Genomic DNA, 11,045 nt, shown 5'->3' on the forward strand with positions numbered 1-11,045 from the left:
TATCTTTTATTCTATAACTTTATCTCTTTGAGAGGTATTGAAAAAGGTTGAGGAGCTTTGTACATGTATTGATGAAGAAACAAAACTTTGGTTTAATTGATTAAATATTATACTTTTCTTTTAGTTCTTTTCTTAACTCTATGTTTGTTTTGGAAAAAGCAATAGCAAAAGAATAGTTGTGATTTTGCAATACAGATCTATTTAGTTCAGCGCACGTTTAGCCTTTGTTTTCATTAATAATTCAAATTATTTCTCATAGTAAATCGACTTATGCCTTCAAATTTTCCACTTATGTCATCAACTTAATTAGTAAACCGACAAGTTCATTGACAATTTGTCTAATGACATTGATTTCTTTTTGCATAATATAAATCCTAATTAAAAAGTTGGCAGAAACTCAAATAGTTTCTCTTACATCCTAATAATGTTGTATTCAACTCCAAGAGGAACTTGTTGATCTATATCAGCTCCGGCACATGGATTTATACATTAGTACATTTTAGCAATAGATTTAGCAACCAATTTATATCACACATGCATCAACACGTTTAGCAATGGATTAGTCACAGCATTTCATAACATGTTAATAAATTTTAGCAATGGATTTAGTAAGACATTAACAAGGGATTTGGTAAAATATTTAGCAACGGATTAGCAAGAAACTAGCAATAAAATTGGTGTACAAATTGCCACAAGATTTAACAGCGGATGCTAATTTTGTATCAAATACAAAATCCGGTTGTAAGATATTAGCATTGCCAAATTTAGCAAGGGAAGGAGTATGTTGCTACTCCAATGCTAATTTAATTTTAGCAATGGAAAAACCGTAAGCTAAAATTTTATTTATTTTTTATGACAAAATAAGAAGAAAAATAATAAGAATAAGAGTGTTTTAAGATTTTAGAGTAAATTATAACTAAGATCATAAACAAAAATTGGAGAATTAAAGTCCACGTACAATGCCTCGCTTATAGAAAAGGTTAACTATTTGGGTCGACTCTAATTCATTGCATCATAGGCTTAGAGCAAAGCTCATAGGCCTTTTAAATCTTTAGCATTATCTTTTTTTTTTTTTTTTTTTTTTTTTTTTTTTTTTGTAAACTATTGGTTTCCATATCGTATTACCGGTCACCGTCTAATTCGGCTTGGAGATTAGTCACAGTTAAGATCCTTTGCCTCTCCCTCTAAATATATTTAATGGGAATCAAACCCGAGAGCTCTTCCCACATACTGAGTCTGCGTTGTCAACCAAGCCAATACTCGTAGGTCTTTCGCATTATCTTTAATAAGTCATAAATTTTTTCTTTTGTTTTCTAAATTAGGCATTTTGTTAATTGGAATAACAGGAAAAAAAGATATTGCCTTTTGCTTTTTTTTGGGGGGTTTAAGATGCAAATTGAAACAATTTTAGGCTCCTTTTGTTCCGGAAAATAACTTACTTTTGAAAAACATTTTTCAAGAAAAATAATTTTAGCAATGGTTTTTCCTTGAAAAATATTTTTCAAATGACTTGTTTCCATTGTTTGATTGCAATGTTAAAAATTAGTTGAAAAGTATTAAAACCATTAACTCATAAGACTATAAATATATTCATACTAATAGAAAATTTGTAATTTAAAATTTTTGCTGTTAAATATGAGAAAAATGCAAAAAAAAAAAAAAGGTAAATTCTAATAGCTGTCAATGATCAGTGGCGGTGGACATGGTGAACAGTGACCAGTGGTAGTAACAAATGAAAAATATGCATGTATAAAGGTTATAATAAATTTGTCAATATCTGAAAAATGTTTTTCTTTTAAAATTGCAAAGTCGTTTTTCTTAAAAATGACTTAATTTTTTCTTCTGACCAGAAAAATATTTTTCTTTCCACATAAAACAAATTAAAAAAACATAGAAAATAATAAAAGGCAATTGGCCTAGCGATTATACTATTTGTCTTTAAAAATTGTAGGTGCGTTAAAAACATTAGCTTGTCATTGACTCAAACACCTAGCCCATATTTATATGCCCAAATTATTTGTTGCTCTTTTTTTTTTAACTTTCCAAAATTAAAAGAGGCTAAGTTTGACATTTTATTTTATTTTATTTCCTTTTATTTTAATTTGTGATTATTACAGTCTGGGAATACTTATTATATAAAAATGTTATTATTTTACAAAAAAAATATTATTTCTTTCCATATAAAAATTTATATAAAAAAATTTTATAATTTTATTATTTTTTGCTAAAAGGTATTGATCTGCTCATATCATTCGAATGAATAACTTAATTGCTGCAAAAACTTGTAACCTATCATCCTACTAACCTAAAAATTGTGACCTATAAATTCTTATTATTCTATTAATGAATTCAATTACGAGTTCGGTGGCCTAGCTATTAGAGTATTTATTTCACAGAAGATAAATCATAAATCATAAATCATTGGGACAACCATAAACACAATTAAGACGAAAATCTTCATTTTAAAGAAAGTGCAAATATTATCCCAAGACCCAATTGTAGAGACATAGATGATTCATTGGGATAGCATATAAAATTAGGGGTAAGCATTCGGTTCGGTTAATTCAATTAATTCGGTCACTTTAGTTCAGTGAATAAATGTTCGGTTAAAAGTTCGATTAAAAAAAATTAAAATTTTGGTGATCGGTTAAAATTTAATTTAACCAAATTAATCAAATTAAGTGACTTTCAAAACTACATTATTTTGATTAAGCAGTGATTAATAAATCCGGTTAAAGTCAGATAATCATACATTTCAGTTAAATTCGGCCAATTAATTAAATTTTTATTTTCTTTAATTTCGGTTCAATAAATGATCAAAATTGAACAACCTAGTAGAACCAAGAAAATAAATCAATGATTGTAGATGCATCGAGTCTTTATTTTCATTCACTCATTTAGTCATATCACAAGAGAAATCAATTTTATTCTTTAGTACATAGTTCAAACCTCAAAAGAAAAGCTTTCTATTTCATTCTCTCTTAATAAAACCCATTTAGGATCTCTACGTTTGATATTTGGTTTTTAAGGATCACATAATGAATCTGAGCTTGAAAAATGTTTGGGTTTTTGATTTTTTTGACGATGAAAAAATATCTCATATAATTTAATTCATTGTGACAAGATTGATTCATATATTCACAATTAATTCCAATATTATATATATATATATATATATATATATGCCCTACTTTGAGCTCATTTGATTGATACCTAACTAAATAGACTTTTATTCCTTAATTCTAAAATATGATGCGGTTCAGTCCAATTAAAGACCATGCACCCTAAATAGAATCTCGTTCTTTATTTTACTGTGACTAAATTAATTCATGTATTCATAATAAGTAATCACATATAATTCCAATTTCATATTTCATACCTAATTGGAGCTCATTTGATAAATACCTAAACCGATCTTATTCCTTAATTCATTTTGACTTAATTGATTCATATAATTCTAATTTCAAGTTTAGTAAAAGAGTAAATGATCAAGTTTAGTATTTTTTGTGATAAAATAAGAAGAAAAAAATAATGAGAATAAGAGTGTTTTAAGAGTTTAGAGGAAATTCTATGTGACATCATTATAAAATCGTTAACGTAAATTATAACTAAGAACATAATTAAAAATTGGAGAATTAAGATTAACCATATTTGACTCAACTCCGATTCATGGCATCATAGGTTTAGAGCAAAGCTCATAGGCCTTTTAAATCTTTACTATTATCTTTAATGAGTCATAAATTATGTCTTTTGTTTTTTAAATTAGGCATTTTATTAATTGAAATAGTAGGAAAAAAATATTACCTTTTTTTTTTTTGGGTTAAGACGCAAATTGTAACAATTATTAAATTTTATGAGAGGCTAAGTTTAATAATTTATTTTATTTTATTGTATTTGTCATTATTTAACTAGCTAAGATTACAAACAGGTTATTGGCTGAGATGATTAGTGACCTCAATCCGCGTGATTATACAAAAAAAAAAAAATGTTATTATTTTACAAAAAATTCTTATTTCTTTCTATATAAAAAAAATTAACAAAAACATAGAAAAGAGTAGAAGGTAAAAACTTTTACAAGGAAATTTATAATTTTGCTAATTTCTGCTACAAGTTGTGATTTCTCGGCATTGGTTTGATTTTTGGGCATTGGTTTGAGAGGGCTTTTGGGGTTAGAGGAAACTATAGTAAAATGGTGAGTTTTTGGTTTTTGAGTTAAGCTAACCTAAGGTAAATCAGTGGGTCTTACATAAAATATCACTTTAATTCTTTTATAACTTAGATCACAGTATAAGTCATTGTGGCGAGTTCTAATTAAAAACCAAAACCAATATTGAAGAATTAAGATTTACATACAAAGCTTAAAATTTTACCTTATAAGTGAAGTTAATTGCTTCTAGATAAATCCTAATTAATAGATACATAGGCTTCGGGCTATGTGAATGGGCTTTTTAGGTCCTTAGCACCTTTCATAATGGATTACTGATGCTTGAGTTAAAACATTATAATCATCTTAGCCAGGGATAGAGCCAAATTCCTAAATTAAAGGAGGCCAAAAAAATTTTTTCAATATTAAGGCTGCCAAAATCGAAGAAATAATTTTTTTATACTATTTTATTTAGAATTTTTTTAAGAAAAAATTTAGAACTTCGGGGTTGGGTTTCCCGGTACTCCCTCCTTCTGCCCTTGATTCCAACGCCATATGTTCTCTCTCTCTATATATATATAGGGATGATCACAGTTCGATTTCAATCTGAAATCGAATTTGTCAAAATTGGAGCTCATTTGATAGATACCTAAACAGATCTTATTCCTTAATTCATTCTGACTTAATTGATTCATATATTCACGTATAGTTCTAATTTCAAGTATCACTAAAGAGAGATAATAACTCTCCTATTTAAACTATCACTAGAGAGAGATAATAAAAGTACAGGTTCACATAACACCAGTAAGCTAGCCATTCCAAATCTACAAAAACATTCAAAGCTAAAACAAAGAAGATCCTTGAGGAGCATGTACAAAACTAACAGTGTTTATTGAAAACCAATAAGGTAAACTTTGATAGTGCATGGATTATTGGAAGATAAATTATGGCAAGTAAGAGGAAAAGAAGGATGGGTAGGTAGAATCTTGTTTTGATATCAATAAGATAATATGTTTTTAAATTAAGTATCAGTAATTCATTATGAATACTGTTAAAGACGTGAAGAGCCCATTCCTATCCTCGAAGTGACGCAGAATGGTCACGTGAATGTGAATAAAGAATTATACTCCGTCAGGAGTTTTGATCAATGACGTTTGATCCGACGAATAAAAGAGTGAACTAAACTCTCAAAGAAGTTTATTAATAGGAATACTGATCAAAGATGATGCATGTCCAATGATACAAAAATAACCTATTTATAGGTTAGGCTAAAGCATAAAACCCTAAAATATAATACAAAAGCCGTAACTGGACAAAACCCTAGTAAGGGTGGCGGCACGGGCATGCTGAACATGACACGGGCGTGTCCTGGGATTCTAGAGGTTGGCACGGGGAATGTTGGAAGTGACATGGGCGTGTCTATGTGCGAATTGTAGCTGGGCTTGTCGGCACGGGTGTACTGTACATGGCACGGGCGTGCTTTGGACTCCTAGAGGCTAGCACGGGCAGGTTGGAAAGTGACATGGGCGTGTCTGTGCTTATTAAGCTTGGGCGTTTCTCGCATCCTAGACTTCCAGAGGTTGGCACGGCCGTGCCTTTCTTCTTGGGTTTGCAGCGATCCAAATCTTCCATATATTGAAGTGCAAGTTGCTCCGCATCAATCCCCTCCACTTCAAAAGAACTCCACCTCGAGTGATCATCATCGGGATAGAAAGGGAATAAATCAGCAACATTGAAGTTCCTAGAGATCTTCATGTCTTCGGCAAGTCAAGCACATAGGCATTATCATTGATCTTCTTAAGTACCTAAAAGGGACCAATCGTTTTGGAATCAAGCTCTTCTGTCCTCTGCCACGCTCCTTATAAAGATAAACCATGACTCAATCAACCACGGTAAAAGATTTATAACACCTGTGTTTATTAGCTACAACTTTATATTTTTCATTGGCAGCAGTGATGAATTGCTGCACTTGCTTGTATACCTCCACATGCTCGGTAGCCAAGTTATTAGCTATAGTACTCTTCTCTACACCTGCTGGAGGGGAAAGGAGATCAAGAATATGGGCCGGTACCTTCCGCTAGACAATTGCTAAAGGGGACATCTTGGTTGCACTATGGATAGAACTGTAGTAAGCAAATTCTGCTTGGGCAAGAGCAAGCTCCGACATCATCTTTTTCTCGCTACAAATGCACCTAAGGAGATTACCAAGGGTCTAGTTCAACACTTCAGTTTGTCCATTAGTTTGGGAGTGCGCGATATTGTTGTAGTGGAGTTAAGTGTTAAACCTCTTCCACAAAGTTGTCCAAAAGTGAGCTAGAAACTTTGTGTCATGGTCGGATGTGATGGTTTTGGGAATGCCATATAACGAAACAATCTCCTGAAAAAATAACTTTGCCGTATGCGAGGCATCATTAGTTTGTTTGCAAGGGATAAAGAGTGCCATCTTGGAGAACCTGTCTACAACAACAAAAATAGAGTCAGCTCCACGTTGAGTTCGTGGTAAACCCAACACAAAATCAATGGATAAGTCCTCCCAAGGTTGTACCGGTATAGCCAATGGAGTGTATAGACCGTATTTTGGGAATGGCCTTTCTGTGTCTAGCAAAATGAGCATTTCTGTACTAGCTTCCCTGCTTCCTTCTTCCATTGTGGCCAATAAAATCGAGACTCTAGCCCCGCAATAGTCTTGTCTCGCCCTAAGTTTCCACTCAATCCTCCACCATGGATTTCTCGGATTAACTTTTTTCGGAGGGAAGACTGAGCGATGCACAGCCTATTTTCCTTGAATAAATATCCGTCATGAACCAAGAGACCATCGGTAGGCTATTTAGCATCAATTTTTACCCATATGTCAGCAGAATCTTTATCTGAGGCATACAGATCTTTAAGAATTTTGAACCCCGCAATCTCTTGCCTAATTGTAATGAACACGGCTGCTGTCCTGCTCAAGGCTGCTCTCCTGCTCAAAGCATCTGCTACTGTGTTATGAGTACCTGATTTGTGCTTATTGACATAATGGAAAACACCAAAATAAGTTTCCCAACACGCGTGCATCTTGCTCACTTTCTTCTGAGTTTGAAAATGAGTTAAAGCCTGATGATTAGTGTAAATAGTGAACTCACACCCCAACAAATAATGTTCCTAAGTCTTGAAGGCTCGGAAAACGGCATACAACTCTTGCTCATAGGTAGACCACCTCTATCTAACTTCATTCAATTTCTCACTAAAGAATGCAATAAGCTTTCCAGATTGAGACAAAACACCACCAATTCCAATCCCGCAAGCATCACAATCTACCGTAAATAATTTATCAAAGTCAGGTAAAGCAAGAATAAAGGCGAAAGTAAGCTTATCTTTGATCTCTCTAAAGCTTTTCTTTGCAGCTTCTGTCCATACAGATTGACGAAATCTCTCCTTCAAACAATCGCGACGGGAGCGACGATGCTGCTAAAGTTCCAGATGAACCGCCTATAGAAAGTAGCAAGACCATAAAAGCTGCGAACTTCAGTGATGTTCTTGGGAGTAAGCCGATTTCGAATGGGCTCAATCTTTCTGTCATTAACATAAATTCCTTCCGAGCTAACAATATAGCCAAGAAACAGAATCCGCTCTGTCATAAAACTGCACTTCTTAAGGTTGATGTACAACTAATTTTTTTGTAAAGCATCCAACACCTATCGAAGGTGCTAAAGGTGTTCTTCCTCACTGCAACTGAAAATGAAGATGTCATTAAAACAAACAACCACAAATTTGCGCAAGAAAGGGCACAAAACCTGAGTCATATAATCCTTCCTTGGTCTTGAAGGTAGTCTTCCATTCATCTCCCTCTTGAAGGTAGTCTTCCATTCAAACAGAAGTACGTAGGCACGTTTGGGATTTAACCCCGAGCGGCAAGTCAAGATCATTTAAACATTTCATTGGTCCAATTACTTTGCAAAGCATTCATTCATCGGTTAGTTTATTAGCATGACATAGTCTCGGGATCCACCTCAGGTTTGTAGACCATGCCTTAACATTGGGATAATTAATCTAGTAATTAGGTTAATTAAAAATTGGAGTCACTTAGGGTTTTTCCTAGTTTACCCTAAAATAATTAAACAAGGTGGCGACTCATACATTCACGTGCATTTCTATCCTTAGTCACATGCATTCATATGCTTGATAGTTTGGGGAGGGGTTCACAATAACAAGAGTCTCTGCTAACTAAGAGTGAATTGTCTGGCTGTGCAAAGCGGTGGATCGGGGGTAGAAATTGCCACTGTAAACACGTCGAGGACAGAAGCCATTAATGCTCTGCATCCTATATTTATGCCAAAGCCAAAGCAGATTTGCCTAGAAAAAATAGAAATTCGAAAACCAGCTACAGATTCTCTATCTATCTGCTTAATTTTTCTTAGAAATTCAAAAACCAAAAAACAATAGCCAAAATTCAAAAACTCAGCACCTACCCACGATGATAGCAAGGGTTTTAACGTATGTGTTGATCATCTGCTCTTCATTTTTTGACTATTGTTTATTCATTTTTGGACTCAAATTTTAAATTGGGGTATAATTATTATAAAAGTTACAAACTGGGGTGTCTGAGGAGTTAGCTTAAGAATGATGTGTAATTATAACAAGACGCAAACTTGACGGTATTTTAATGGTTTACTCAATATTTTGGAGGGAAAAGTATTTCAGAATTTTGGCCCCCAGTATCCATTTTCATGACTCTCCTTTCGTTCGCTCATGACAAATTAGCCAAATAATAAAGATGAAAAGACATAGTTGGGCAGAAAAGGAAGAGAAAGGTATTCTTCCCCATTGTCCACACGCAGACACTTGATGGTTCCTCCAACCGTTTCATCCATGAATCTCCTTTATACAGCACCTCATAACTCAATTCCAAAAGGTATCTTCTAATACAAATCAAAGGATATTTTGCCATTGATTTTGATAAGAGCACAAATTTTCTATCTATCCCACACTTGAGTCATTCTCATAATTAAAATTATAATAGCTATAAATATTTTTTTTTAATAAAAATTATCATTGAAAAATTAACATTATCTAAATAACATAAAAAAAAAGTTATATTATGCTTTAATATATAATTAATTTTATTATTACAAATAAATTATGAATCGACTTGTAACTATAATACATGAGTGAAAATTTATTTGTGAAAATAAAACAATTGTAATAGCAAATAATACCTAGTAATTATAGACATGGATATGGAATATTGAAAACGACACAACATGGATATGGAATACAATAATTTTAAAGGGAAAATGAGGTAACACACTCAAAATACACAACTCTAAAAAATAAAAATTATTTATATTTATATATATGTCAATAATTTAGTTTATTAATTAATGTGCAGAAAAATGCGTCAAATTAAGATATTAAATTCATTATCATATTCATTATTAAATATTATAAATAATCTTAAATAGGCCAAAATATCTTGATCATCAAAATTGACTCATCTCTTTAAGAAAGTATTGAAGAAAGCTACAAAAGACAAACAAATAAAAGGTTGTCTTTTATATAGGCAGGACATGGATAAAACTTGTGTACACTGGGTGTATAAAACAACTCACGTACCAAGCAGATTATAATAAATCTTTTTTAAAAAAACTTACTGTTTTCTCTTTTTTTTCTTAATGAATAGTCCGAAATACCTCGTTTTAACCAAAATATTATTTGTGATTGGTTTACTATATGCATATTTGAAAAAAATGTCATTTTTTCAGTAGGTATTTATGAAAAAAAAAAATATATGCATATTTGAAATATAATGTAAGACTTAGATGAACACTAGAGCACTCAATGCATAACAATATAACAAAATTAAGTGCACTGAACTCTGCATAACTTTCATTTTGAAAAATTTTCTAAGAATTCAGTAAAAATTTTCTAAAAGTTGATGTTGGCTATCACTTTATTTGTTTTCACTATTTACAGCATAGCAATTGAAATGCAGATTCTAGAAAACTAAAGGAGGCATGTATGATGTTTCCTAAATTGAAATAGCCTTAGTTTTGCAATTTTGTCTTTTTTAAGGCTTACAAAGTTGTATTAGAGCTTTTTTGCGCTCTTGAGGGACTTTGAGAATGAGGCAAACCAGATAAAAAAATTAAAAAAAAAGGCTCTTCTTCAGGTTCATCCAACACAGCTTGCTCAGGTACAGGTCCAACATATCCTTTGTCTAATTATGTTACTTATTTCAAAATTTTCTTCAACTCACAGATGTTTCCTTTCATCCATTACTCACCATCATGAGCCCACATCTTATCAACAAGCAGTGCAAGTTGATTTATGGAAGAAAGCCATGAAAAATGAGTTGGAAGCTCTTCACCAAAACCATAAATGGACCTTGGAGCATCTTCCAGCTGATAAAAGGAATATCGGGTGTAAATGGGTCTACAAAATCAAGTACAATTCTGATGGACCCATTGAGCGTTATAAAGCTCGTCTTGTTGCAAAAGGCTGCATCTAAGTTGAAGGTTTCGATTATCATGAAACTTTTGCTCCAGTTGTCAAACTCACAACTGTCCGAACTCTGTTGGCTCTTGCATCTATTCGAAATTGGGACCTTCATCAATTAGATGTCCTTAATGCTTTTATTCATGGTGATTCGCACGAGGAAGGTTACATGCAACAACCACCTGGATATTTATCTGCTGATGATAAAAGATTTTGTCATCTTCATTGCTCCCTGCATGGCTTAAAACAAGCCTCCCGATAATAGTTTGCTAAGTTTTCTACTGCTATTTTACAATTTGGTTTCAAACAGTCCAAAGCTGACACTTCTTTATTTATCTATCAGCAAGGAACTTCATTTGCAGCTATTATTGTGTACGTGGATGATATTATTATTGCCACTAATGATTCTTCCAAATTTGATGGTTGG

General features: G+C 32.5%; 1 protein-coding gene across 1 annotated transcript; it reads right to left on the reverse strand.

Moving 5' to 3' along the window:
- Positions 1 to 6,967: 6,967 nt before the first annotated feature.
- LOC149495573 (uncharacterized) lies at positions 6,968 to 7,990 on the reverse strand. Its single transcript, XM_089723203.1, has 4 exons — positions 7,918 to 7,990; positions 7,541 to 7,612; positions 7,352 to 7,437; positions 6,968 to 7,237 (listed from the first exon to the last, which is right to left on the reverse strand). The coding sequence occupies exons 1-4, from the start codon at positions 7,988 to 7,990 to the stop codon at positions 6,968 to 6,970; spliced, it is 501 nt and encodes a 166-aa protein (XP_089579329.1).
- Between the last annotated feature and the right edge of the window lie 3,055 nt (positions 7,991 to 11,045).

Source organism: Jatropha curcas, chromosome 6 (assembly GCF_041381405.1).
Source record: "Jatropha curcas cultivar XTBG-Jc1 chromosome 6, XTBG_Jcur_1.0, whole genome shotgun sequence".
NCBI lineage: Eukaryota > Viridiplantae > Streptophyta > Magnoliopsida > Malpighiales > Euphorbiaceae > Jatropha > Jatropha curcas.

What these genes read in the sequence shown, in the direction of transcription:
- LOC149495573 (XM_089723203.1), bottom strand. Translation starts at nt 7,990, where the DNA reads ATGGAAGACTACCTTCAAGAGGGAGATGAATGGAAGACTACCTTCAAG. An exon ending in GGAAGGATTATATGACTCAG is followed by an intron (nt 7,613 to 7,917) that starts GTTTTGTGCCCT and finishes TACTTTCTATAG; the next exon opens with GCGGTTCATCTGGAACTTTA. An exon ending in TTAGTGAGAAATTGAATGAA is followed by an intron (nt 7,238 to 7,351) that starts GTTAGATAGAGG and finishes ACTAATCATCAG; the next exon opens with GCTTTAACTCATTTTCAAAC.